The sequence below is a fragment of the Saimiri boliviensis genome, chromosome 14 (genome assembly GCF_048565385.1).
Source record: "Saimiri boliviensis isolate mSaiBol1 chromosome 14, mSaiBol1.pri, whole genome shotgun sequence".
Classification (NCBI taxonomy): Eukaryota; Metazoa; Chordata; class Mammalia; order Primates; family Cebidae; genus Saimiri; species Saimiri boliviensis.
Genome location: NC_133462.1, coordinates 51,438,865 through 51,465,622, shown reverse-complemented (window position 1 = coordinate 51,465,622; position 26,758 = coordinate 51,438,865). Strand labels below are relative to the sequence as shown.

The 26,758-nt window shown below is 54.3% G+C and overlaps 1 protein-coding gene across 1 annotated transcript in view; it reads left to right on the top strand.

Annotated features, from left to right (window-relative positions):
- Nucleotides 1-23,085, top strand: part of IGFN1 (immunoglobulin like and fibronectin type III domain containing 1) — a 35,324-nt gene extending 12,239 nt beyond the window's left edge. Inside the window, exons 10-25 of the mRNA XM_074385745.1 lie at nucleotides 340-508; nucleotides 1,671-1,943; nucleotides 2,685-2,736; nucleotides 8,671-8,786; nucleotides 9,337-9,461; nucleotides 10,158-10,299; nucleotides 10,664-10,963; nucleotides 11,477-11,776; nucleotides 12,096-12,269; nucleotides 13,629-13,757; nucleotides 15,492-15,794; nucleotides 16,787-16,875; nucleotides 19,048-19,243; nucleotides 19,963-20,262; nucleotides 21,357-21,683; nucleotides 22,841-23,085. Of these exons, the coding sequence (XP_074241846.1) occupies nucleotides 340-508; nucleotides 1,671-1,943; nucleotides 2,685-2,736; nucleotides 8,671-8,786; nucleotides 9,337-9,461; nucleotides 10,158-10,299; nucleotides 10,664-10,963; nucleotides 11,477-11,776; nucleotides 12,096-12,269; nucleotides 13,629-13,757; nucleotides 15,492-15,794; nucleotides 16,787-16,875; nucleotides 19,048-19,243; nucleotides 19,963-20,262; nucleotides 21,357-21,683; nucleotides 22,841-22,854 (3,009 nt within the window). The 3' untranslated portion in view covers nucleotides 22,855-23,085. The remainder of the gene's footprint in view (nucleotides 1-339; nucleotides 509-1,670; nucleotides 1,944-2,684; nucleotides 2,737-8,670; nucleotides 8,787-9,336; nucleotides 9,462-10,157; nucleotides 10,300-10,663; nucleotides 10,964-11,476; nucleotides 11,777-12,095; nucleotides 12,270-13,628; nucleotides 13,758-15,491; nucleotides 15,795-16,786; nucleotides 16,876-19,047; nucleotides 19,244-19,962; nucleotides 20,263-21,356; nucleotides 21,684-22,840) is intronic.
- Nucleotides 23,086-26,758: the final 3,673 nt, after the last annotated feature.

Sequence of the window (26,758 nt, the reverse complement as noted above, 5' to 3'; positions counted from 1 at the left end):
TGTGTCCTGCCTCTCTGCTATCCTCGCAGGGCCACTGGGCGGTAACTACTCACAGCCTGAGCTGGAATGTCAGTAACTCCAGGTGCCCCTTTGCACAGAACGTGCAGAGTGTTTGCTCCGTGGACATTCCTAGAGCATGTATTCCCATCCAGCTCTCAATCCCTGTTCCCATGTCCTCCAGGCCCTGCTGTCTGCCCCACCCCAGCTCCTCTGTGACTTCAGGAATCTTTTGTCTGGTGACTGGGCCAGGGGGAGAAAACTGCCAGTTATAACCAGAATGGGACTGGGGCAGGAAGCGCTGGGGACCCACTGAGGACCCTCTTCCTTTTCTGGCCTTAGGACGGTGAGATGATCCCCTATGGCTTCAACAACCAGACCAAGCACAGTCTGCGCCGGCTGGGGAAGCGCTACCAATTCCAGATCCAGGACTTGCAGCCCGAGGACTCTGGGATCTACCAGGTGAAGGTGGAGGATGCTGTGGTCTTCTCCACAGAGCTGGAGGCCAGTGGTGAGTGGTCTACACTGCTGGAGTTGGAGTCGGGGAGATCTGTTAGAAGTGGAGTCCATGTTTGTGCAATATGTGTGTCGGGGGTAAATGTGACGTGGCCCCTACTGCAAAGCGGGATGCATACCCAGATGGCTAAATTATGATGCTGTCTGTTTTCCAAAAGCCTCCATGGACGTTCTCTCTTCTCCTGGTGCCGAGCTGGGCTCTACTGAATTACCATCACAGACATAGAGCATATGTGTCATGCCTCTGCTTAGACCTTCTGCAGCCACCTAGTATTTTCAGATCAGATCCAGACTAATTGCAGAGGCTCTAGAACACCTTTCTGTTGCGTGTCTCGTCTCCCACAATGCCCCAGCAAGAATCTCTGCTTAGGCATGCTCGTGTACCATACAGACCTTTCCTTTCCTGCTTCCTGTATTCCTTCCCCTTCCAGGATCTGCCACCCCTCCCTCATCAAACTCAGTCCCATCCCCAGGAGTGCCTGTGTCCACATCACTCTCAGAGCACCTGCCAGCTCAAGGGCATTCTTGGAAGGACAAGGAGGGCCCCGGGGAAGTGAGCTTTGGGCAGATATGTTAATAAGAACACGGTTGAATCAAGGTTCGGGGAGAGAGAAAGGGGTGTTGTGTCCCAGCAGCGGGGAGGTGCCCAGAGGGGACTTTGGAAAGCCTGACAACCGTGCAGGTTGAGAAAAGAGTGTAAGCTTGTAGTCAACCAGAACCTGGGTGTGAATCTTGGTTTCCCTTAGCTGCATGAGACTGGGGCAAGTTATTTAACTTTTTAAGCCTCGGTTTTCTCACCTGTAAAAATAAATTAATAATACTCAACTTGGAGATGGTCACAGGGATTAATAAGATCAAGTACTGGCTCTTAGCTTAGTGGTTTCCTTCATGCACCCACCTTGTCCCCAGATATAACTTTTGGGTTTAGAAGTATAGAATCCCAGAGCTGAAAAAAGCTCCATTGCTCATCATGATAACCCCTCACTTTACGTGGGGGAATTGACCCCTGAGGTGCGGAGGTAACGGGTCCAAGGCAGCACAGGGAGTTTTTGGCTGAGCTGCTCAAAGCCTGGATTTCTGAACTGCCAGCTTTGCTGCCTCAGGTCACACTGTGTCATAGCATCAAGGTGACACCCCCCTTCCTGCTTCCCCGGCAGCCATCCCCCCCAGAGTGGTGGTCCCGCTGACCGAGACCCGCTGTGAGGAGCAGGGTGATGCTGTCTTCGAGTGCACCCTCTCCAGCCCCTGCCCTAGTGCAGCCTGGCATTTCCGGCACCGGCTACTCCACCCCAGTGATAAATATGAAGTGTTTGTGTCCCCCGACGGGCTGACCCACCGGCTGGTGGTGAGGGGGGCCCGTTTTTCGGACATGGGCCCCTACTCACTGGGCACTGGGCTCCACACTTCCAGCGCCTGGCTGGTGGTTGAAGGTGAGTGCTTCACATCTCCAGGGAAGACCTTGGGGCTGGGGAGGCATGAGGGAGGCGAGGCAGTGGGATTGCCTTCGGTCAGCCATTTGCTCTGGCATGATTCCCTTGCTCAGAGAGAATAAGGAAGGCTCCTTAGATTACCCTCCACCCACTGCAGTGCAGACTGTCACGGCCACCCTCACCCTTCTCAGCTGTGCCTGCTCCACTGGGTCTCTTGGAATTACTCGGGGGCACAGACGGCCGTATGGTCCTAGGCAGCCTGGGGATAGTGGCCTAGGTTCGGTGTGGATGAGAACCCCCTGCGCCAGACCAGAGAACACTCTGAAACCTCCCTGGGGATTGAAATTTGGGTCCAAGATGTTCCCAGAAAAGTGTAAATTGGACATAAGTAAGGCAGGTGTAGAGCAAGTAGATATTGTAAAAACCACGCACCTGCTGCGGCAGTTTCATTACAAATGACTTCTGGCTCAGGCATTTTCTCCAAAATCCTCATGAACCCTGTAGCAGGTGGCCTGTGGGTAGAGGAAGCAGGGAGGTGGTGCTGGGATTCACCCGTTCATCCCTGGAACAGCCTGGCTGCCTCCCCAGACGGTCAGCTTGCTTCTCTACTGGGGAAGCCCAGGTCAGGTGAGCAGCTGGGCTCAGGCAGGTGCTTTGGCCGGATTTAACTGGAGTTTTGGTATTTTCTCTTGTCTCTCTATGTGGGCGCTGACCTTCCATTTGAATAACCCCTCACTGAAGCTGGGAAGGATAAAGACCTTCAGTCCGCAAGTGCCGACCACCAGCTGCAGAAGCAAGGAGCCCAGGCCTCAGAAGCAGAAGGCTCTGGGAGCACTAGCAGCCAGGGAGAGACATTCAGAGAGCAGGGCCCCAGGGGGAGCTCCCTTGATGGGGCCAGGCTGGCTTCCGGGCTCCAGCACATAGCCAGCCCAGACAGAGACGGCCTTGGCAGGCATGGCTACTCCTTGATGGGGGACAAAGGGGCAGCTGACTCATCCTGGGGCCCTGGACAGGGAGGCGAGGGCTTTCTAGAAGCAGAGACAAGCAGAGTCACTCTTCCTAGGGAAAATCAGCCCCGCAGAGAGGGAGGCTGGGCTGGAAGCCTTGCAGTGGGAGTCCATCTACAGGGAGAGAGCTCAGAATTAGGGTCGGGCCTCCCAGAAAAACGACAGCAAGATGGTGGCAGAGATAGCAACGGTGATGGATGCTGGAGGACAGCAGGAGGCTGGGAGGCTGGGTCCCGTCCGCTTCAGGCTGGAGGACTGGGGAGCAGCAGGGAAGGAAAGGGGCGTGGAGGGGACGGTGGAGGGGACAGTGGGGGGGACAGTGGAGGACAACTGGACAGGCATGGCCAGGAGCAACTGTGGGATGCTCAACTGGGACCTGGGAGAGGAGAGAGGGACCTGGAGGGATGCCCGTCTGATCCTGTAGGGTCCTGGCCAAGAGGAAAGCAGATGGAGAAGATTTCGCAGGGTGATAGCCTGGCTGAGATGGAGGGAGGGGATGCTTCGAGTAGGGGAGCCCGGAGAGGAGTGGTAGCGTGGGGTAGTGGGACTGGCCTCGGGGAAGCTGGAGGCAGCAATGGGGCAGGAGGTCCTGGCACCCTGGACTTTACTGGAGGAAGAGGTTCTGGCTCCAAGGCAGGCATGGGCCCTGAATCCTGGGGTTCCCAAGGAGGTACAGTTACTGACTATGAGGATGCCAGAGGCTACTGGGGATCAGGAGAGTTTCTAGGACAGACACCTGGAGGCAAGGACTTCCAGGAACCATCAATATCAGGTGGTAGAAAATTCCTTCTGGGAGATGGGAGTCCTGAGGCCAAAGCTGAAGACTCACTGCAGGAGGCAGACGGTCTACACCAGGGGGAGCCCAAAGTGGGAGGAAGTGTCTACAAAACTGGCCCTGGAGGCCCAGGAGACCCCAGGGGCTGCGACGGTGGCCTCCGGGGGCTCAGGGGAAAAGATGGCCAGGAAATAGCTTGGGCCTCGGGTGAGGTAGGAGATGAGCCCAGAAGCTTCCAGGCTTCCCAGGGCTGGACAGCAGGTCGCAGAGCAGCAGGCAGTGCTGGCAGAATAGACTCTAAGGGCACAAGTCCTTGGGAGGACACGCCATCTAGCCTCAGAAAAACTGGGGTCCAAGGGCAAGAGGGTATGGGTGGTGTCTGGGTGGCTGGACTGACAGAGTCTGGTCAGGGGGTGGAGGCCAGAAGCCGTGGGCTAAGTCGGTCTCCAGGCCTGGGTGCCCGGGGATCTGGGGGAACGCTAGGAGATACGGAAGGATTCAGAGGTCCTGGGTCTGAACTAGATTTCTGGAATGGATCAGGGAGCTCTGGAGTAAAAGGACCCAGAGGTGAGACAGGTTATAAGGATGGCTTGGAAGGTCCTGGGAGAATGGAATCTAGGTATGAGAGGGGCTTAGGATATTCTAGGGGAATAGGTTCTGAAAGCGGGCTTGGTTATAGCTATGGCTCAGGGGTGCCAGGAGCAATGGGATCTAGCCATGGTGCTGGTTGTAGAGTGTCCCCTGGGGCACCAGTGGGAATGGAGTCTGAGGAAGGGGGTACTTACAAGCATGGCTCCGCAGTGCCCAGGGGAGTGTGGTCTGGAAACAAAGAAGATTCTGGCCCTGCAGGAGGAGGGCCTGGGAGAGTTGCCAGTCCTAAGAACGGCTCAGGAGGCCCTGACGGAGCACCCATGGGTGGAGCCAGGAAGTGGGCTTCTGCATGCCAGGGTGGCATGGGCCCTGGGGGAAGGCACCATTCAGATGGTACCCTAAGGAGTCCTGGGATGGTGGGGTCTGTGGGTAGAGGTGGTCTCAAGGCCCCTGGAGCACTGGAGACTGTTGGGACTCGAAGTGTGGAAGCCGAGCCAGGGAGCTCTGGAAGAATAAGGCCTTGGGGTCAGACTGGGAATTATGGGGGCTTCAGGGCCTCAGAGGACCTGGAGGCCTTTGGAGAAGGAGGCTATGAAGATGGCTCTGGGGCTCCAGGAGCCATGCAGCCAGGGTCTCCGAGGGCGGGGAGCAAAGTGGGTGAGGAGGACGGGGCAGGATACCCTGGCGCCAGGGCCTCTGGAGCTGGAGCTGGTGACAGGGACGATACCAGGGACCCTGAGGCACTCACGCCTCACATCGGGGCTGCTTCTGAGAGCCAGTGGGCTTACGGGGCTGGCAGTGTGCGGGGTTATGAGGATGGATCAGAACATCCAGGCGCTCAGGGAACTGGGGTCACAGCAGCATATGGAGGAGGGTCAAGGGGCCTGGGGCCTAGAAGTACAGGGCCATGGGGTGAGGCAGGCTTTAGAGATGGTTCAGGGGGCGTCCAAGGAATGGGATCAGCAGAGGGGCCAGGTTGTAGGAAAGGGATTGGGAGTTCTGGGGAAATGGGGTCAGTGGATAAGGAAGGTTATAGGAAAGATTTGGGGGCTCCTGAGAATATGGATTCAGGGAGCAAGGCTGCTTATAGGGATGGTGTAGGGGGTTCTGTGGAAATGGGGTCAATGGATGAAGCAGATTATAGGAAATATTTAGGGGCTCCTGAGGGAATGGGTTCAGGGAGCAAGGCAGATTATAGGGGTGGTTTAAAGGGTTCCAGGGAAATGGGATCAGTGGCTGAAGCAGATTATAGGAAAGATTTGGGGGTTCCTGAGGGAATGGGCACAGGTTATAGGGGTGGTTTAAGGGGTTCTGGGGAGATGGGGTCAGTGGATGAGTCATGTCATAGGAATGGGATTGGAGGTTATGGGGAAATGGGGTCAGTGAATGGGGAGGATCTTGGGGCTCCTGAGGGAATGGGCACAGGGAGGAAGACAGGTTACAGGGGGGGTTTAAGGGGTTCTTGGGAAATGAGGTCAGTTGATGAGGCAGGCTATAGGAAGGATTTGGGGGTTTCTGAGGGGGTGGGTTCAGGGAGCAAGGCAGGTTATAGGGGTGGCTTAAGGGGTTCTGAGGAAATGGGGTCAGTGAATGAGGAAGGTTATAGGCAGGATTTGGGGGCTCCTGAAGGAATGGGTTCAGGGAGTAAGGCAGGTTTTAGGGATAGTTTAGGGGGTTCTGGGGAGATGGAGTCAGTGGATGAGGCAGGTTATAGGAAGGATTTGGGAGTTTCTGAGGGAGTGGGTTCAGGGAGCAAGGCAGGTTATAGGGGTGGCTTAAGGGGTTCTGGGGAAATGGGGTCAGCGAATGAGGAAGGTTATAGGAAGGATCTGGGGGGTCCTGAGGGAATGGGTTCCGGTTATAGGGGTGGCTTAAGGGATTCTGGGGAAATGGGGTCAGTGAATAAGGAAGGTTATAAGAAGGATTTGGGAGCTCCTGAGGGAATGAGTTCTGGTTATAAGGGTGGCTTAAGGGGTTCTGGGGAAATGGGGTCAGCGAATGAGGAAGGTTATAGGAAGGATTTGGGGGGTCCTGAGGGAATGGGTTCCGGTTATAGGGGTGGCTTAAGGGATTCTGGGGAAATGGGGTCAGTGAATGAGGAAGGTTATAAGAAGGATTTGGGGGCTCCTGAGGGAATAGGTTCTGGTTATAGGGGTGGCTTAAGGGGTTCTGGGGAAATGGGGTCAGTGAATAAGGAAGGTTATAAGAAGGATTTGGGGGCTCCTGAGGGAATGGGTTCTGGTTATAAGGGTGGCTTAAGGGGTTCTGGGGAAATGGGGTCAGGGAATGAGGAAGGTTATAGGAAGGATTTGGGGGGTACTGAGGGAATGGGTTCCGGTTATAGGGGTGGCTTAAGGGGTTCTGGGGAAATGGGGTCAGTGAATGAGGAAGGTTATAAGAAGGATTTGGGGGCTCCTGAGGGAATGGGTTCAGGGAGTAAGGCAGGTTTTAGAGATGGTTTAGGGGGTTCTGGGGAGATGGGGTCAGTGGATGAGGCAGGTTATAGGAAGGATTTGGGGGCTCCTGAGGGAATGGGTTCAGGGAGATACACAAATTATAAGAATGGTGTAGGCGGTTCTGGAAAAATCAGTTCAGGAGGTGAGGCAGGTTATAGGAATGTTTTAGGGGGTTCTGGGAAGATTCCATCAGGGGGTGAGGCAGGTTCCAGGGGTAGTTTGGAGGATTCTGGGGGCATTTTGTCATGGAGTGAGGCAGGTTCTAGGCAAGGCTTTGGGGGAACTGATGGCATGGCATCAGGGGGTGAGGTCAGTTACAGGGGAGGCTCAGAAGGATCTGGGGAAATGGGGCCAGGGGGTGAGATGGGTTGTGGAGATGGTTCAGGGAGGCTTGGAGTGCCAGGCTCACTGGCAGGAACAGGGCATGAAGCTAGACCCAGAGGTCACGAAGCCATGGGGCACAGGTCAGGATATTGGGTAACATCAGAGGGTGGCACAAGCTCCAAGGATGGTCCAGAGACAGCCAGAGAAACAGGGCCTGTGGATGGGGCAGGACCTGGGGTAGAATCTATGGCTGGAATGGCGGGCACTGCAAGTGGCACAGCCTGCAGAGACAGAGGCCCGGGGGGGCTGGGGTCTCAGGGAGGGCCACAGGCTCCTTCAGATGGGCGAGGCTCCACCAAGGGTCTTGGGGGCTACAGAACCTCAGGAATCCCTGAGGCTGAGGAGGCTGCTGGTACCAAGGGAAAATCAGATGTCAAAGAGTGGCAAGATAGTTCTGGGACTCCAGCATCTTCTAGGGACAAAGGGGCTCCCAGGGCGAAGGACAGATCTCTAGACCACGCAGGGATTATAGGGTCTTCTGGGTTTCTTGATGGCAACGGGGCAGTGGAAGGTGAGACCTGGGCAGGAATGGCTGCTCTGGGGTCTGGATATGAACAGGACATCTGGAAAGCAGGCCCAGGAGTGACAGACAGGGGTAAAGTTGCTGGCTGGGGGGGATCAGCATCTCAGGGAGATGGGGACTCACTTTTGGGAGGCAGAAGGATGGGAGCAGGCTCAGGGAGCTCAGCGGGGACAGGCCAGGATCTGGACAGCAGCTCTATGCCTGGCGGATGGGGCAAGACAACATCAGGGCCTGCTGACAGCCAAGGGCTGGGCAGTGCTTGGGCTCCCGACTGGGAAGACCAGGGGTTGGGCCGAGGCAGCACAGGGGCTGGGAAGCAGCCCGCAGGCTCCAGGGCTTCCGGTTCTCTGCAGGAGAAAGACGTTGCTTTTGGTAGGACCCAGGAAGTGCCAGGGGGCTTTAAGGGCAGGGAGGGTGTACCAGGCCAAGAGGTGGCTGGTGGATGCCAAAGCCCATGGTCCCCAGATAGCAAAGGTTCAAGTCCTGGAAGGGGCAGGTCTGGTGGCACAGAGGACTCAGGTATCCTGGGCAAAGGGAATTCTACTGAGTTGGGAAATGTCTTCACCCCAAAACCTGGGGAGTCGGGTCCTCAGGGAGCCTGGCATGGCTTAGATGGTCCCTTTGGCAGAAAAGCCTCTGGAGATGGGTCAGGAGGGACCCAGGGCCTGAGCTCTCAGCTAGGCATGGGACAGAGAGGAGGAAAGAGGGGGCCCTTGGGGTCCCTGAAGGCTGAGAATGGTGAGGCCCAGGGTCCTGGGGCCCTAAAGGATGAGAGGCAGGGAGCAGAAGAGGCTGGGAGGTCAGGCAGGAGGCCTGGCTCACTCAGGGACAGGTCTCAGGCACAGTCAGGGGCTGAGGTTGGAGGAGCAAAGAGAAGGGGAGCAGACAGGGTCGGAAGCAGGGGGCAGCCACCAGTTGGGGAGAACTGGGGCTGCCAAGAGGAGACGCTGAATAAAGATCAGAGCTGGGAGCACCCCGGTCACCTTGGTAGCAAGGGAGGTGGCAAAGACGGCAGGTTGGACATCTGTGGAGAGAAGAGAGATGCTACCCAGAGTTCCACATCCAGATACAAGCCTGGCACTGGCAGGCTCTCCAAGGAGGCCCAGGGTAGGTGTTTCTCCGCTGAGCTGGCTCCAGGGGGCTAGAGACGGGAGGAGCTCCGTGACCACTAGGATGCTTGGGTCTGTCCCAGTTCTGCCTCCGGCCCCAGGAGTCTGTTCCATTCTCAGGAACCTTTTGCAGATTTAGGAAACAACCGTTTCCTCTTTGTGCAGATGGGATCCAGTCTGTGAGAGGCTCAGAGGTCTCCTAGGCATCTGCTCGTGATACCTGATGTCTGCAGCACCAGGGTTATGGACCCAACTCTCTGTGGGTTACCAGACTTCTCCCCTCTATGACTTGGTGGGCGGTGGGGGAGCTTCATATACCTTACTCCCCAGGTCTCCTGGACCAGCCTAGGTCCTGCTGAGAAAAGCAGCAATGCTTGGTCTCCTATCTGGGAAGACCAAGGCGTTGGCGCCAAGGCAGCATAGGCACTGGGAACCACCCTGCAGACACCAGCTGAGCCCATTGGCAGGACCACGGTGGCCCTGCAGGGCAGAGTGCAGGCCATGGCCTGGGAGGCTCGACCCTGAGGACTCCCTCTGTTTCTCTCCAGGCCCCAAGGGCCACTTCTCCCAGGGCCTAGCTGACACGGAGGTGCAGCAGGGGGAGGCTATCACACTCTCCTGTACCCTCACCAGCGACCTGGGACCCGGCACCTGGTTTAAGGATGGAGTCAAGGTACTGCCGCCCCTCACACCTTCTCTACAAGCTGGAGGGACAGAGGGAAGGCAGGGAAGAGGAGGCGGGTAGAGGCTTTGAAAGAAAGATTTTTTTCCCTTCATTTTACTAATGTATCCACCCTGGGAGACATTTCAATAGCTACTAACTCGGTGTGTTTAAAATAAAATTGGATTTTTAAATGATGCGTATCCTATGCCCCTCAGCACACCCCTTGTTCTTCCACCATACCAAATGCCTCTTCTATACCTGCAGAGGCCTACCCATCCTTCAAGGCCTCGTACAAATGCCACCTTCTCATCCCAACCAGAGGGGAGCCCTCGTCTCTCTGTACAACCCCTCTCTCCTGCATTACAGCTGTCACCCCAAGAGAGACATTGCAGCGACTCAGGGCAGGGGCCTCGGTATCAGCTAGGTCTGGCTTCAGATCCCGGCTCTGCCACTACCAGTTACGGGACCTCAAGCAAGCAGCTAACATTCTGGCTCCCTCATCTATAAAGTGGGACTAATAACAGTACTTACTTCATCAGGTGGTTGTGAGAATTAGATAAGGTGCTAGGCACAGAGAGCATTGGCATGAGATAAGCGTTCCAGTCTCACAGCTGTTATCAGGACCCCAGCATCAGTAAAGGGCTCTGGTTAGCTGGCAGAGCTGCGGTGGGGGTGAGGTGACCTTCTGCTCTGGCCTGTCCCCAGCTCACCGCCCAGGATGGAGTCATCTTCGAGCAAGACAGTCTTGTGCACCGACTCTTCATCGCACGTGCACAGGGGACCCAAACTGGGAGGTACACCTTTGTAGCCGGCGACCAGCAGAGCGAGGCCACCCTGACTGTCCAGGGTAAGGCCCAGCCCTGCCCTGCCCTGTCCCACAGTCTCTGTACCAGGTGCTGTGCCTTGCTTGAAAACACCTGAACGTGTGGCTAGTCTGTGGCAAGGATCTAATCTCATCGCCAGAGAAGATGATGGGAAAAGCCGACTCATACCCTGCCTGTTCCAGCACTTGAGCTCTTTCCTTGCCAGGAAGTCCTCGGTGAGGTCTAAGCCTGGTCTCTCCTGCTGCAGATGAAGCCCGTTCCCCTTGTTAGTCCTCATGTGGCAGGGTACAGGGTTCCTCACTCTTAGTCCAAACTTCCTTCTCTGGGTCCTCCTTTCTGCATTCCCCAGGGCCCTGGTCTTCTTTGACTCTCTTGTTTTATCTCTAGATGCCCCCATCATTGCTCCAGATGTGACAGAGAAACTGAGAGAGCCACTGGTGGTCAAGGCTGGGAAGCCGGTGACAGTGAAGATCCCCTTCCAGAGCCACCTCCCCATTCAGGCGGCCTGGAGGAAGGACGGGGCCGAGGTGGTGGGCAGTGGTGACAGGGAAGCCCAGGTGGAGCTGCGGGATGGCTACTCGCGGCTGTGCCTCCCTAGCGCAGGCAGGAAGGACTGTGGCCAGTACAGTGTGACGCTGAGGAGCAAGGGAGGCTCTGTGCAGGCTGAGTTCACCCTGCAAGTCATAGGTACCAGCCCCGTCTTCCCCCAGCCAAGGCCCGAGTCCCCTCCCCATCAGCAAGGGCAGGCCTGGGGTGTGATCTCTGCTGGCTCTGATCCTCATCTGCATCCAGACCTACCCCTAACTCTGCACACACTGCTTAGGAAAAAGCAGTTGAGATCAAAACGTGCTCCTGCTGGGGGGTGCCTCTCTGAGCCCAATACATGGGCCCTCAGGAAGTTGCTGGGTGGGATGATGGTCCCCAGCCCTGAGTGGCACCAGCAAGGTAGGACTGCTGTGGGCCAAGCAGGTGCCCATACCAGCCACTAGATGGTGGGCCTGGCATATCCCTGGGTGCACGTGTGTGTTCGGGTGGAGACGAATGTCAAGCATGTGTGGCCCTCCAGGTAATGCCCAAGCCTCTCTGGACAGTCTGCCCCATTGCTAGCTTATCCACTGATGGCATGGTGAGGGAACCAGCGCTGCTCCCCTCCAGCTCCTCTGACCTCTCCTCTTCCTGCTCCTCTCTGTGGGTCCCCAGACAAGCCTGGTCTCCCACAAGGGCCCCTGGAGGTTCAGGATTGCCACAAGGCTGGTGTCTGCCTTCACTGGCGGCCCCCACGGGACGATGGGGGCCGGCCTGTAGAGCGCTACGTGGTGGAGAGACGGCAGGCTGGCAGGAGCACTTGGCTGCAGGTGGGCGAGGCCCCCGCTGACAGCACCACCTTCACGGATGCCCACGTGGAGCCGGGCAGGAAGTACACCTTCCGAGTGCGGGCTGTGACCTCAGAGGGCGCTGGCGAGGCCCTGGAGTCCGAGGAGACATTGGTGGCTCCTGAGGGTGAGAAAAAAGGTTGGGGGACACTCCTGGGCTCCCCGCTATGCTGAGGTGGGCAGACTGCCCCAGAGGCTGAGTGACACCAACCTGTGCTCGGGGCTCCAGAGGCCTTCTGGAGCACTCTGGAGACTCCTTCCCTCAGCTGCATTTGGGATCTGGCACTCAGATCAGGAAGTGTTTTACAGAGTCTCAGCCTCCACACTCCTCAGGACAGGGTGGAATGTGGCCTGCCCCAGATGCCAATGCCTCCTACCCCAGGGGCTCCCCAGCAGCCGGCACCTTTCGCCGGTCTCTGGCTGACTGGACCCCTTCCTGCCCCCAGCCCTCCCCAAGGCCCCTTCCACTCCAGCCATCCTGTCGGCCTCCAGCCAGGGCATTACACTAACATGGACGGCACCTCGGGGTCCTGGCAGTGCCCACATCCTGGGCTACCTGATCGAGAGGCGTAAGAAGGGCAGCAATACCTGGACAGCAGTGAACGACCAGCCTGTGCCTGGTGAGCATGGTCTGGCTTCCAGAGCTTCCTTAGACCCCTCCTGGCTCCAGGATCCCAGGGAGCTGTCAGTTCCGATTGGTTTAATACAGTGGTTCTCGTCTAGGGTAGTTTGGCAATGTCTGGAGACACTTTTCATTGTCACAGCTGCGTGGAGAGTAGATGTCACTGGCCTCTAGCGCAAAGAGGTCAGGCATGCTGTTGAACATCCTACAGTACCCAGGACAGAACCCACACCCTCCTCTCAAAACACCCAAAGAAGTATCTGGCAAAAAAAAAAAAAAAAAAAAAAAAAAGTCTATTGTGCTGAGGTCAAGGAGTCCTGATTCAGAAATCCTGGCTGGGAGTCAGAGATGAAGCTGTTAGCCCCGGCCCCTCTACTTCTGGCCTTGACCTTGGACAGTTCACTCCTCTCTAGATTTTTTTTTTTGAGACAGAGTCTCACTCTGTCACCCAGGCTGGAGTGCAGTGGTGTGATCTTGGCTCACTGCAGCCTCCGCCTCCTGGGTTCAAGTGATTCTCCTGCCTCAGCCTCCCAAGTAGCTGGGACTACAGGCCCATGCCACCACACCCAGCTAATTTTTGTTCTTTGAGTAGAGATGAGGTTTCACCATGTTGGCCAGGCTGGTCTTGAACTCCTGACCTCAAGTGATCTACCCGTCTCGGCCTCCCAAAGTGCTGGGATTGTAGGCATGAGCCACCATGCTGGGCCTAGATCTTAATTTCCACATCCATAGAGTGGAGAGAAGGGCCCCCCACTAAGTAGTTTCCTGAGAAACAAACTGCATTCTGAGATCAGAAAGACCTCGGAAAAGCCAAAGGGCTGGGCAGGTGCTGGGGGATCTTCTGACAACCCTTAGCGAAATTTCTTTGCCCTGCATGCCTGCTGGGGAAGTCCAGGTTTGAAGAGGAAAGAACGGGCTCAGAACAGCTTCCCAGGAGACCTGGGTTCAGGTCATGGCTCTGCTACTTAGAAGCTAAGGCCTGTCAGGACTTCAGTTTCCTTATCTCTGGAAAGAGAGAGATGAACGAAAGGCATCCTTCCAATTTCACTATTTAGTGATTCTGCTTTACTTAAATATGACAGCAACTCTATAAGGCAGAGACAACCAGGGATATTAAGGCACCTGCCCGAGAACACCCAGCAAGTCAGTGGTGGAACCAGCTAGGGCTCTGGGGCCCCTGAAGCTGTGAGCGGTGCCCTTTCCACCTTGGAGAGAGCTGAGTCGCAGCGGGTGGCGGTTGCAGGGAGGGATGTGTTAGAACCCCAGTCTTGGTCTCCTTCAGAACTCGGAGGCGCCCAAGCTTTCTCCCATGTCCAGCCCCATCAGGGTGGGACTCACGTGGGCGGGCTGTTCACAGAGAGGAAGTGGACGGTGGCGGACTTGCAGCAGGGCTGTCAGTACGAGTTCCGGGTCACCGCTGTGGCTCCCTCAGGCCCCGGAGAGCCTGGGCCCCCGTCAGATGCCGTCTTTGCTCGGGACCCCATGAGTAAGTAGAGCACCAACCCAGGAGCACCAACCCTCCCTCCTTCTCTCTTTCTTTCTTTCCTTCTTTCTCCCTTCCTTCCTTTCTTTATTTCCTTCTTCTTTCTTTCTTTCTCTCCCTCCTTCTTTCCTTTTTCCCTTTCATTCCTTTCTCTTCTTTCTTTCCTTTCATTCCTTTCTTGCTTGACAGGGTCTCACTCTTTCACCCAGGCTGGAGTGCACTGATGCAATCTTGGTTCCCTCTAGCCTCCAACTCCTGGGCTCAAGCAATCCTCCTGCCTCAGCCTCCTGAGCAGCTGGAACTATCAGCTTATGTCACCATGACCTGCTAATTTGTTTTTGTAGAGACAGGCTCTCACTATATTGCCTAGGCTGGTCCTGAACTCCTGCTTTCAAGCTATCCTCCTGCCTCGGCCTCCTAAAGTGCTGGGATTACAGGCGTGAGCCTCAGGCTTGCAGCCTGTTAACCTCTCTGATCAGTGGTGCGGAGTGAAGACAACAGATGGGATAAGCAGTGTCTAACAGTAGTCACAGCAGTCACTACGTTTTCTGGATTCTTGCTGCTGAGCAAGGTCCACGATCCAGCAACATCACCTTACGAGAACTCATGCGAAATGCTGAATCTCAGGCGTCACCCCAGACCTACTGAATCAGGGTCTGTATTTTTACCAAAACGCCCCGATAACTTCTATACTAATTAAAGTTTGAGAAGGACTGCCCTAGCCCAGTGGTTTTCAAACTTCACTGCATATTCAGAAACACCTGGAAAGCTCTTAAAAATGTAGATCCCTAGACTGGACCCCAGACTAATTACGTCAGAATCTCTGGGGTGGCATCTAGGTGCCAGTATATTTAAGCTCGCCAGGTGATTCCAATGTGCAGCCAAGCTTGAGGGCCGGAACCCTAGACTGCTGGGCAATTTCCATGCCCTTTCACACTCATTGTGCTTTTTGCTTGTTCTAAAACCTCTGTGGGTCGGTGGGCTGTTACTATTGTTCTCACACAGGAAGTGGAAAACAGGAAGCCTGCACTGGCATCCCCAAAAGGCACAGGCTTGACCCTGAGAGCTTAGAGTCCAGAATCCAAACACAACGAAGTCTAGTCTTGCGGGATAATGGAACCCCAGAGGTCATCAACTAAAATATCGGTTTTCAGGAATTACAGAAGGATATTTAGGAGAAGGCATTTGGCAGGTTGGTGAAGGAATGAGGAGAATGGGTTGGGGAAGGCTTCCTGGGGGAGGTGGCCTGGGATCTGTGCGCATAACAAAGTACTGGTTAGAATAAGAATTTGGATCAAGGCTCACACCTGTAATCCCAGCACTTTGGGTGGCCTAGGCAGGTAGATCACAAGGTCAGGAGTTCGAGACCAGCCTAGTGAAACCCCATCTCTACTAAAAATACAAAAATTAGCCAGGCGAGGTGGTGTTCACCTGTAATCCAAGCTACTCAGGAAGCTGAGGCAGGAGAATCACTTGAATCCAAGAAGGCGGAGGTTGCAGTGAGCTGAGATCAGGCCACTGCACTCCAACCTGGTAGGCAGAGGGAGACTCCATCTTAAGAAAAAAAAAAAAAAAAAAAGGATTTTGGATCAAGATAGGTGCTTCACGAAGAATCTAAAGGCAGAATTGCTAAGTGAAAAAAATTCCCAGCCTCCCACAAGGAAAGCTAATCAATATGCATGCTGAGTGACCTCCCTCAGGAGATGCCCTTCCTGACGCTCCCATGCGGCCCTGCAGGACCCCCTGGGCCGGTACGGAATCTCCAAGTCACAGACACATCAAACACCAGCATCACCCTGAGCTGGGCCGGGCCGGACACGCAGGACGGGGATGAAGCCCAGGGATACGTGGTAGAGCTGTGTGGCTCAGACAGCCTCCAATGGCTTCCATGCCATGCGGGCACCGTGCCAGCCACCACCTACACAGCCAAGGGGCTTCGGCCCAAAGAGGGCTACTTTGTGCGGGTGACAGCAGTTAACGAAGGAGGCCAGAGCCAGCCCACTGCCCTGGACACGCTGGTGCAAGCCATGCCCATTACCGGTGAGTGCTGCCCGCTCCTCCAACCCCTGAGCCCTGCACGCCGCTCCTGAGAGGGGGCCCCTGAGCAGCCGCCATGCACTTGCTGAGCCAGGATCCCCACCCTCAGTTTCAGCAAGCAACATTTATTGAGCACCTACTATGTGCTGGGCACTGAGCTAGGCAGTTCCTTCTGAGAAATGTTTTCTCATTTCAACTCTGCTACAAGGTTAATGTTTTTATTCCTAAGTTACAGAGAAGAAAACTGAGGTTCAAGGTACTTTGCCCAAATTGTCACCCATGGTATGTGGTAGAGCCAGGATTTAAACCTGGAGACTCCAAAGTTGATGTTGTCCGGGAGAGAGGGCTGCTGCTTCCTGGGCATGGCCCTAGAGGGCCTACGTGCGGCTCAGCTCCCGGGGTTCACGTTCAGAATGGGACATGCCCAGCTCCCCGTTATCACTGAAAGGAGGATTGTCTTTGCCTTGGGGCTTTAACCCCTACAAGCCCCTGAGCTGCCTCTGACCCAAGCTGACACTGACCCTAGCCGTCACTGTGACAGTAGGGAGACGCATATACAGCACACGGAGTCCAGACTCCCAGAATCTTGTCCTGGCTCCCTCCCGAACAGGGTGTGACCTCAGGAAGTCACTGCCTGTCTTAGATAGGTGGTTATCTCAACTGCAAAACATAAGCGCCCCGTCACAGATCACAGATCAGCATCTTCCTCTGTTCCAGCCTAGCCCACCCCTCTCCCTGCAGCATCCCTTTCTCAGCTCCTGTCCCTCCCCTGCGAGCATCTCCCCACCATCCCCTGGGGTCCCCCTGCACTCCAGTTGGGAACCCCTGGGGTCCCCCTGCTCCCAGCTGCACTCCAGTCCTTCAGAGACCCCAGTGTGTTGGGATCTCAGCATCAATCCAACTGGCCCAGTCTTCCCCTCCAGCCCGACCTTGCGGGGGACAGGAGTCCCACCGCAAGGGAGGACGGAGGTAACCAGTCCTCTTGTGTGTTTCAGTCTGTCCCAAGTTCCTCATGGACTCCAGCACCAAGGACTTGCTGACGGTCAAGGTTGGAGACACTGTCCGTGTGCCTGTCTCCTTTGAAGTGAGTGTACCTACAGAGGTGTGGGGAGGGAAACCCAGAGATGCCAAGGGGCCAGACTCAGCCCTGTGGCTCTCTTTTCTTCCCTGTTCCTTTTGGGCCCCTAGTCAGTGCCCCGGGCTTGTGGAAATCAGGCGAGAAATGATGATGGAAGGATTCAGGTCCTCCTCGAAGGTACCGCCCTCGCTTGGCCGCTGGGTGGCCGTTCTGCTCCAGGCCTGCAAATCTCTCTAGTGGTAGCTTCTGGTACTGCACCTCCAAACTCGGGCTCTTCCTGTTCACCTGAGTCTGGGAATTCCGGGAGCCTGCCGTGCAAATAATCCCCTTTGACTTCACAATGTATTTTTGTGCAAGCATGCGACCTGCATTTAACTCAGAGTGACCTCAACCAACACCAACACCACCTGACTTTACAACAGTAGGGTGGTGGCTAAAAGTACAAACTGTTCATGTTCAAATTCCAACATCATCACTCACAGCTGTTTGACTTTGGACAAATATGTATATAATATATGGGTTTTTTTTTGTTTGTTTGTTTGTTTTTTTGAGATGGAGTCTTGCTCTGTCTCCCAGTCTGGAGTGCAGTGGTGCGATTTTGGCTCACCGCAACCCCCGCCTCCTGGGTTCAAGCAATTCTCCTGCCTCGGCCTCCAAAGTAGCTGGGATTACAGGCAGATGCCACCATGCCTGGCTCATTTTTGTATTTTTAGTAGAGACGAGGTCTCACCATGGTGGCCAGGCTGGTCTCGAACTCCTGACCTCAGATGATCCACCTGCCTCAGTATCCCAAAGTGCTGGGATTACAGGCGTGAGCCACCGCTCCCGGCCTGCACAAATATCTTAATGTCTCTGTGTTTCACCTTCCTCATCTGTCAAAAGGGCATAATAACAGTAATCTATCTCCAAGGGTTGTTCTGAGGGTTCAAGGAATTACTATATTGAAAGTGCGTAAGTAGGGCCAGGCATATGGCAGCACCCAATATGTTTGAATATTTTTATTGTTCGTATTGTTTAAAATCGTCAGCGTCTGTGGAGGAAAGTCAGAGCACACAGAGCAAGGTTCAAACCTGTCTATCTTACTCAGAGAACTTGTTCTTAACCATAATAAGACAGCAATAACGACAAGAATATTTAACACACACTGAGTAGTTACCATGTCCTGGGTCTTGTTCTCTCTGCTTTTCACCTATTATTATTATTATTATTATTATTATTATTATTGGTATTTTGAAATGGAGTTTCACTCTTGTTGCCCAGGCTGGAGTGCCATGGTGTGATCTCGGCTCACCACAACCTCTGCCTCCCAGGTTCAAGCGATTCTCCTGACTCAGTCTCCCAAGTAGCTGGGATTGCAGGCATGCCCCGCCATGCCCAGCTAATTTTGTATTTTGAGTAGAGACAGGGTTTCTCCATGCTGGTCAGGCTGATCTGGATCTCCCAACCTCAGGTGATCCACCCTCCTTGGCCTTCCAAAGTGCTGGGATTATAGGCGTGAGCCACCATGCCTGACCTCCATGTATTAATGCCTTAAAATCTCAGAACAATCCCATGGGGTTAGTTAGTTACTATCAGCATCTTCATTTGACTCTGATGCCCAACGTGCCCTGTACTGAGAGCTCTGTAGGGAGTTGGTGGCACAGTCACCAGGCAGCTGGGGTGGTCTTCCCACCCTGCTCAGGGTCACTACAGTTCAAGGCCAGGACACCACAATCCTCCTCCTGGACTATTGCTGGGATTCCCAAATTATCTCCGACGTCATCTTGGGTGCCAAGGTGGTTAACGCTCCCCTCCCCACAAGTCCCTTCTCATTCCCATCCCACCCCCTGCCATGTGAATCCAGAACTCATTATGCTTTCCCGCTCAGATCTGACAACAGCAGCTCCTGGCTTATAGGATAACATCCAGACATCTGTCCAGGTGTGACGTGGAAGGCACATTGGATTTTTGCTGAACCTCCCGTCCAACTTCCTTTCCTACTCCACCAACCCGCTACCATCCCCACCTGCCAAGCTCACACCTAATCACCACCCTTCTTTCCCCCTGTATTTTCCTGTCAACTTTCCCCCCGTAGAAGGCTCTTCTCTCCGCTTCCACCTTCAGCCTACCTTAAGTGCCATCCCTTCCGTGAAACTGCCAGCTGCCCCTTCGCAACCTTTCCTTCCTCTCCTTTCTCAGGCTGTGCCCATGCCTGAGGTGACCTGGCTGAAGGATGGCTTGCCCTTGCCCAAAAGAAGTGTGACCATCACCAAGGATGGCCTCACCCAGCTTCTGATCCCTGTAGCCAGCCTCTCGGACAGCGGTCTCTACACTGTGGCGCTGAGGACCCCACAGGGGAAGGAGGTTGCCCACAGCTTCCGCATCAGGGTGGCAGGTGAGGCAGGCCTGGCTCTGGGCTCGGGACGCTGGCTCGGCCACTCACCAGAGCAAGGAGGTATCCACTGCTCTGGTCATAGGTCTCAGCCACGCTACCAGGGCTGGGTATGCAAGGTGACGCCATTCTCCACCTCTCCTCCGTGCTTGGTGATAGAAAGTAGAAAAGACCCAGGAAGATTCCCTGGGGACTTCCATTGTTCTGCCTCAGGAGCCTAGAGACAGTCATGTCGTGTCTCCTCTCCAGCCTCAGTTACCCTTCTCTTCGAGTGAGTGAGCAGAGGCAGTCACTGCCCTTACTTCATGCCCACGACCCAGGGCGCAGAATTGTAGGCAGCCCTTGTGCAGAATAAAGGCTTTCCTCCCCAGCCACGGCTCCACACAGCCCCTGCCCTGGAGGAGTTTCTGGATATCCAGAAATGAGCAAAGAGAGTAACAATGCAGCCTCAGGAGAGCCCTGCCTCCGTCCAAAAATGCGGACCTTGTCCTGGATCATTTTACTTAAAAACTGAAGTGAATTAAAATTACTCTTTTGGGGAGATATTCTACCCTCTAGAGATAACTTTGGACCTCTGGCTAAGCTCACTCTGGCTCCAGTTACCTACGTGGTGACAAGACTGCGTTCCCCAGGACCCTGAGAAGACCTGGGACCTGGAGGGGGCTGGCAGCAGCCCTGCTGGGTCCCCTCCATGTGACTTCCCTCTGCCGTCTCTCTTGAAGCATGCCCGCAGGCGCCTGGGCCCATCCACCTGCAGGAGAACGTGCTTGGAACGGTCACGGCCGAGTGGGAGCCCTCTCCAGACGAGGCCCGGGGTGTCCCGCTGCACTACGCGGTACTCACGCGCTCCTCCGCGCACGGCCCCTGGCGCGAGGCGGCCGACCGGATCCACACAAACCGCTTCACCCTCCTGGGCGTCGTCCCCGGCCATGAGTACTACTTCAGGGTGGTGGCCAAGAATGAGCTGGGGACCAGCAAACCCTCGGACACTAGCCAGCCCTGGTGCATCCCCCGGCAGCGCGGTAAGCAGCCCCTGAGAGCGGGGAGCAGGCAGGGTGGGGGCTGCGCTCGGCACTGCAGCGGGGTGCACCCAAGTATAGCAGGCGCGCAGGATCGGGGCTGTGGCCGAGTTGGCCCGGAGCACGCCAAATAACAGCCAGCAGCCCTGAGCTGCTGCTCCTCCCACACCTGCCTCACACACACCTGTACTGAGATCCTCTGCACCCCTGACCTCCGTGGGGAGAACGAGATGGGTGTGGGTGTCTGGGTGTCTGAGATGCCTTTGGGAGAAACTTCAAAAGTAACCTTAGAAAATAAGGTGAACAGAGGTTAACATTTCTCTGAGAAACAGAGTGTGTGTGTGTGTGTGTGTGTGTGTGTGTGTGTGTGTGTTTTGAGACGGAGTCTTGCTCTGTCTCCCAGGCTGGCATGCAGTGGTGCGATGTACGTTCACTCCAACTCTGCCTCCCTGGGTCAAGTGATTCTCCTGCCTCAGCCTCCTAAGTAGCTGGGACTACAGGTGTGCACCACCACAGCCCAGCTAATTTTTTGTATTTTTTAGTAGTGATGGAGTTTCACCGTGATAACCAGGATGGTCTCAGTCTCTTGACCTCATGATTTGCCTGTCTCGGCCTCCCAAAGTGCTGGGATTACAGGCATGAGCCACTGCGCCCATCCAACAAAATGTATTCTGCAACCAAGTAGATGTGGACCTTAAGATCAGTCACTGGAAAAGTAGACTGTAAAATCAGATGACGGTCTCGTTTTCATAAAATACAAACAGATCAGGAAAGCTCTCCACCAAAACATCAGCTGTGGTCATCTACAGGTAGTGAGTTATGACTGATTTTTATTCTTTCTCCTTTGATTCTCTGTGTATTCTAAGTTGTCCACAGTGAATGTGTGTTAGCATGTAGTAAAAAAAAATCCATAAAGAATTTTAGGAGAAGGGTAGAATGTGTCAAGCCTTGGGGTCCAAATCGGCAGGCCAGATGAGGCAGGAAGCCCCAGGTAAGGCCTACGTGGTAGCATCGTGAGCTCTCTACCAGACTTGGGCTTCAGCCGGGCCTTCCTCACTTTCTCACCCTCCTCCCTCTGACCGCGGTTTTCACCACAGACAGGTTCACAGTGAAGGCTCCGAGCTACCGGGAACCCGATCTGAGCCAGAAGCCCCGGTTCCTGGTGGGCCTGCGGTCCCACCTGCTGCCTCAGGGCTGTGAGTGCTGCATGAGCTGCGCGGTGCAGGGCTCGCCCCGGCCCCACGTCACCTGGTTCAAGGACGACCAAAGCCTGGAAGGAAGCCCCGGGGTGTACAGCACCGACCTGCTGGGCGTCTGCTCCCTCACCATCCCCAGCGTGTCCCCGAAGGACAGCGGCGAGTACAAGGCTGTGGCCGAGAACACGCTGGGCCAGGCGGTCAGCACGGCCACCCTCATTGTCATAGGTAATGGTGGCTGCCCTGGCAGTGGGACAGGAAGGAGAGCCAGGAGAGCAGCCACCTGCCTGCCTTCAGAGAACCTCCGGGGGCAGGGACTAGAGGGATTCAGCCAGGGGTCAGGAGACCGGGACTCTCTGCCTGACTGTGAACTTTCAGTTATTTAACTGACCAGCACTGGCCCACCTGGGGTCTTGATTTGCCCACTTTTTAACTAATTCATTCATTGATTTATTGAGATGGAGTATTGCTCTTGTTGCCCAGGCCGGAGTGCAATGGCACCATCTCGGCTCACTGCAACCTCCACCTCTTAGGTTCAAGCGATTCTCCTGCCTCAACCTCCTGAGTAGCTGGGATTACAGGTGCCTGCCACCACACCCAGCTAATTTTTTGTATTTTTAGTAGAAGCGGGGTTTCACCATGTTAGCCAGGCTGGTCTCAAACTCCTGACCTCAGGTGATCCCCCTGCCTCGGCCCACCAAAGGGCTGGGATTCCAGGTATGAGCCACCACGCCTGGCCGATGTTAAAATGAGGTATTTGAAGTTGGTGAACAACCATGGATTGAAGGGCTGTGTACTGTCCATGCAAGCTTCCCAGTGGGGCACGTGACACGTGGCAGGCTGGGAGATGAACAGGTGTCTGTTTTGCTCTTTCTTAAATATGTCCAGATACAGACACTTAGTGCCCAGAAAGCCATGCCGATTCGCTCACTGGTAGTCTCCTTTTCGGTAGCGCAAATAACATATGTAAATAAAATTTTTTCCTTCAATCGTACTTAAAACACCTTATATTTTGAATAGCAATAGAAGGCAACCCTCAACTGAGCTTTGTGCAGAAACGGCTCCTCTGCACCGGAGCAGAGCATTTCTCCTCTCTGCAGCGCCGATGCTTAGGCATTCGGGAAGCCACTCTCGAAGCACCCCAGCTGGCATACACATAGAGTCCTGGAAAGAAGCTGCTATTGGGGGTGGTTATAGTTCCCCAAGGGGCCAGCAAACGGCTTTACCCAAGCTCAGAGGGCACTGGTGGCTCCGAATTTGAACCCACACTCCCTGACAGCAGAGCCCGTAGCCTGAACCCCATGCGGAGTTTTCTTCACCACTAGGCAGGTGTGGGGTGGGGTGGCTGCCGTACTGGACCAATGGGAATACCCTGTGTCTTGCAGAATCCAGCTCCTAGCTCCACCTCACCCTGGGATGGTCCTGGACCCTCCGAGCTTCACTTCTGACACCTGCACTGGCCCAGGAAGCCAGTCCCAAAGGATGGAGGCCATGCCCAGAGCCCCAGGCAGACGGAAGTGAGAAGACTTCTAGTGACGTTTTGGCCAGGAAGACATGAAGTCCTTGGGGAAGAAAAACAAGGGAGGAGGGCATTCCACCTTCTGGCTCCAAGCTAAGTCACTCAGCAGAATGACAGCAGACCTCCTGGACCCTCACCATGTGGGTTTCTTTCTTCTTCGCTTCAGGAGCTCCAGAGGGCACCTGCCTGCAGGATGGGCCAGCTCCTTATTTTCCTGGACTGAGCCCCTTGGAGGGAGGGTGGGCACAGCTGGACCTGCTGTGACTCCAGGGAAGAAAGAGGAGAGGTCAGAGGACCTGGGTGAGGACTAGGGCATCGAGGGCGTGTGGGGGGGTGGGCACAGGGGCGTGGCATGTTCTCTCTGTACTTTTCTTCATTAAAACATTAGGCTTATATGAGCAGATCATTTGCAAATTTACTGGGGGTGGGTGTGTTGGAGGAAAGACTCCCAAAGCAGAGCCTTTATTCCGGGCTCCGGTGGGGAGGATGGGTGGGTTCTGGTTGGAGGGAAGAATGGGCTCAGAACTGGATTCTCCTGCAGCCCTGACCTGCACAGCTAGTGGCAAGAGGGAGAAAGGCAAGAAGGCTTCGTGGGTCATGGAGACGCCTCTCTTCCTCCTGGCCCGCCTCCTGCACTCCTGGCTGCCAGGAATCCTGTGAGCAGCAGGGCCGGAGAACTCCCCAGGTGTTACGTGTGGGGACCACAGGGCTGGGGTTGCCCAGGGCTGTCGTTTGTCTGTCACTCTCCAGGTTGAGAAACAGCCTGAGCTGGGGAGAATCCTACTCCATGATCTGAGCCCCATCCAAAGGGATGAAAGAGACCATCAAGTGCCTGAGGGCGTGACTCTCACTCAGGCTCCGTGAGGCCTCCTGAGCTTCTCTCCACAGCCCCACTGCCCCATGTCACGGGAGGGATGGGCTGCCTCCCCTTCCCAGGCGGGTCACCCCGCCACCACCCCCAGAACCCCTGCACTCCCTCACACTCCCTTATTCTCAATCCACGGCCCCAAAACTCTCAGGCTGCCAGGAAATAACTCCAGTTTCCAGGAGCCAAAAGGAAGGAAGGAGCCCTGAGGAAGGCCGAGCCCCACTCTCTCCCAGGGCATCAGCTCTGAGGCCAGCAGGTGACCCGATGGGCTAGAACACTGTCTGCCTTTCACTCGCTCTGCTCAGATCCTGGCTTCTGCTCCCCACAACCCCCCTTTGCCACTAACTGCTGGTCAGCTGCAGGAAGGAAGAAGCTTTTATCACACGAGGAGGGATTGATGTCAAAACCCGTTTCTGAAGAGTGAGAATAGGTGACCAAGGGAGGGCTCCTTGAATCGGAGAGAGAACTGTTCACCCAAAATAGACCAAGAGGCAGGGGCGTGGACCAGATGACTTTTTATAGTGCATTCCTTCCCCCACCAAAGAAACCTGCATGAGCTATTTTCCTTGGAATTTCTCTGGTTATCTCTACCTTGCTGTCACAGCAGGGCCATAGGGAAAAAGGGAGTTCTCAGAAACTGAGAGGCAATTGCTTGACACCTCAGCCTCTGTGGGGCTGTTCTGGTGAGTGCTTTCCCTGCTGTGTGGTCCTGGAGTTGAAGGAGGGCAGAGCCTCAGGCCAATAGTCTGTGATTTCAGAAATGCAGAGAAGAGGTCATTTGCACAGAGTGGGTGACCTAGTGCCCGCGGCATGCCTAGCTCTGAGCAGACACTCATATTAAGGATGAGAAGAGAGACCTTTCTGCACCTCTAAGGGCGGGGTACTGGGGACTGATCTTTTGAGTCAATATAAGGACAAAAGACTGTAACCCAGGATGGCTTCATGAGATACCTTCATTTCTTTGGTGAGCCTGGATCAGGCGCTGTGGAGGCAGAGATGAAGATGACTCAGACCTGAGTCCTATCGCCAAGGGACCCATGGCAGGGAGGCAAGACTTGTATACCAAAAGCCACAATCCAAGGTAGCCTGTGATGCATACTCTAAGAAGGCAGCAGTCAAGCCCAGAGGAGGGCAGAGGAGGAGAGACGCTGCCGGCTGAGAACATCGAGGATGGCTTCCTGAAGTGCTAACATCCTTGAGGGAGAAGTAGCAACTGGACAGGCAAAAATGGGCAAGGGGGCATCGGGGCAAAAATGGGCAAGGGGGCATCGGGGCAGAGAACACCATGAGCGAAGTCATGGAGGTTGGGAAGCACAGGCTGGGTTCAATCGCTGGCAAGGATTCAGTGCGGACAACTCAAGGTGACCTCCATAGCTGTCCCAGCCCTTTGGTCTAATGCCAAAGGGACACATTCCTGGACCAGATTTGCAGGCGTATGTGTGCTCTGGGTGCCAACCACGATGGAAGCAGAGTTCCTGCCCTCAGAGGCCTGGGACAGTCGAAAGCAGTGGTCTCTTTTGGCAGTGGACAGCAGAGTGGTTACTAATGGTGTAAAACACTGATACTGATTTTTTTAAAGTTAATATTGTATTCAGCAATGTTACTAAACGTATTAGTTATAATAGTTTGTCAAAGCTTTTCAGTGTCTAAGTATTTTATCCTGTCATCTGCAAATAATGCAGTTTCACTTCTTCTCTTCCTCTTCCTGTTTTTTGCACCCTAATTTTCCTCACCCTTTGCATTGACTACTGCTTCCAACACTGTAACTGTAGCATAAATAACAGGCATCCCCGTAGCATTCGCCACGTTAAAGGAATGCATCTACCAGTTCATTCTTTGTCTTTTCGGTATCTTTGTCTGTCTCTCCAGCTGGAACGTTAGCTGCAGGAGGGTAGGTGCTGGCCAAAACCAGGAGAAACAAATTTCTGTTGTTGAAGCCACCCAATCTATAATATTTTGTTGTGGCAGCCTCAGCTGACTAATATACTCCTCAATTTACTAAATGAAATTAGCCTAATGTTGACACTAGAATCACAAGGAGGAAATTTACAGGCTAATCTAATTTAGTAATATAGATGCAAAGTCTTCAACGAAATTCTTAACAAACGTCAGTGAATTGAATTCAGCAAGAAGGAAACATGTTTAACATTATGACCAAGATAGATTTATACCAGAGTTGCAAAATGGGATTAATATTAAAAACATGATTAACATAATTCACCACACTGATAAATGGGAAAACCATACAATCGCCTCATAGATGTGGATAAAAAATTCAATAAAATTCATCATCCAGTGAGAGGTAGCAGAGTGTTATAAGAGGGACTCCAGCCAGACAGCCTGGTTTTGAATGCTGATTATACGATTAAGAAACTTTATAACCTTCAGCAAAGCATTTAATCTCTTGGAGCTTCAGTTTCCTTTCTTATCTATACAGATAAAAATAATAATATCTTCTTCATAGGCATTATTACCTATGAAGTTGTGAGGATTAAAAGAATTTACATATGTAAAGCATTTAGAACAATCTTTTCTAAATGCTTTACATATGTAAATTCTTTTAATTTACAATATTGTGGTAATATGCGTGGTAATAAATGTTTGCTCTTATATTTGCGATTTTAAAAAACTGTTAGTTGGCCCACAGTGGGCTCAGACCTGTAATTCTAGCACTTTGGGAGGCCAAGGTGGGTGGATCACCTGAGGTCAAGAGTTTGGGACCAGCCTTTCCAACATGGTGAAACTCTGTCTCTACTAAAAATACAAAAATTAGCCAGGCATGATGGCATGCACCTGTAATCCCAGCTACTCAGGAGGCTGAGGGGGGAGAATCACTTGAACCCAGGAGGCGGAGATTGCAGTGAGCCGATCGTGCCACTGCACTCCAGCCTGGGTGAAAGAGCGAAACTGTGTCTC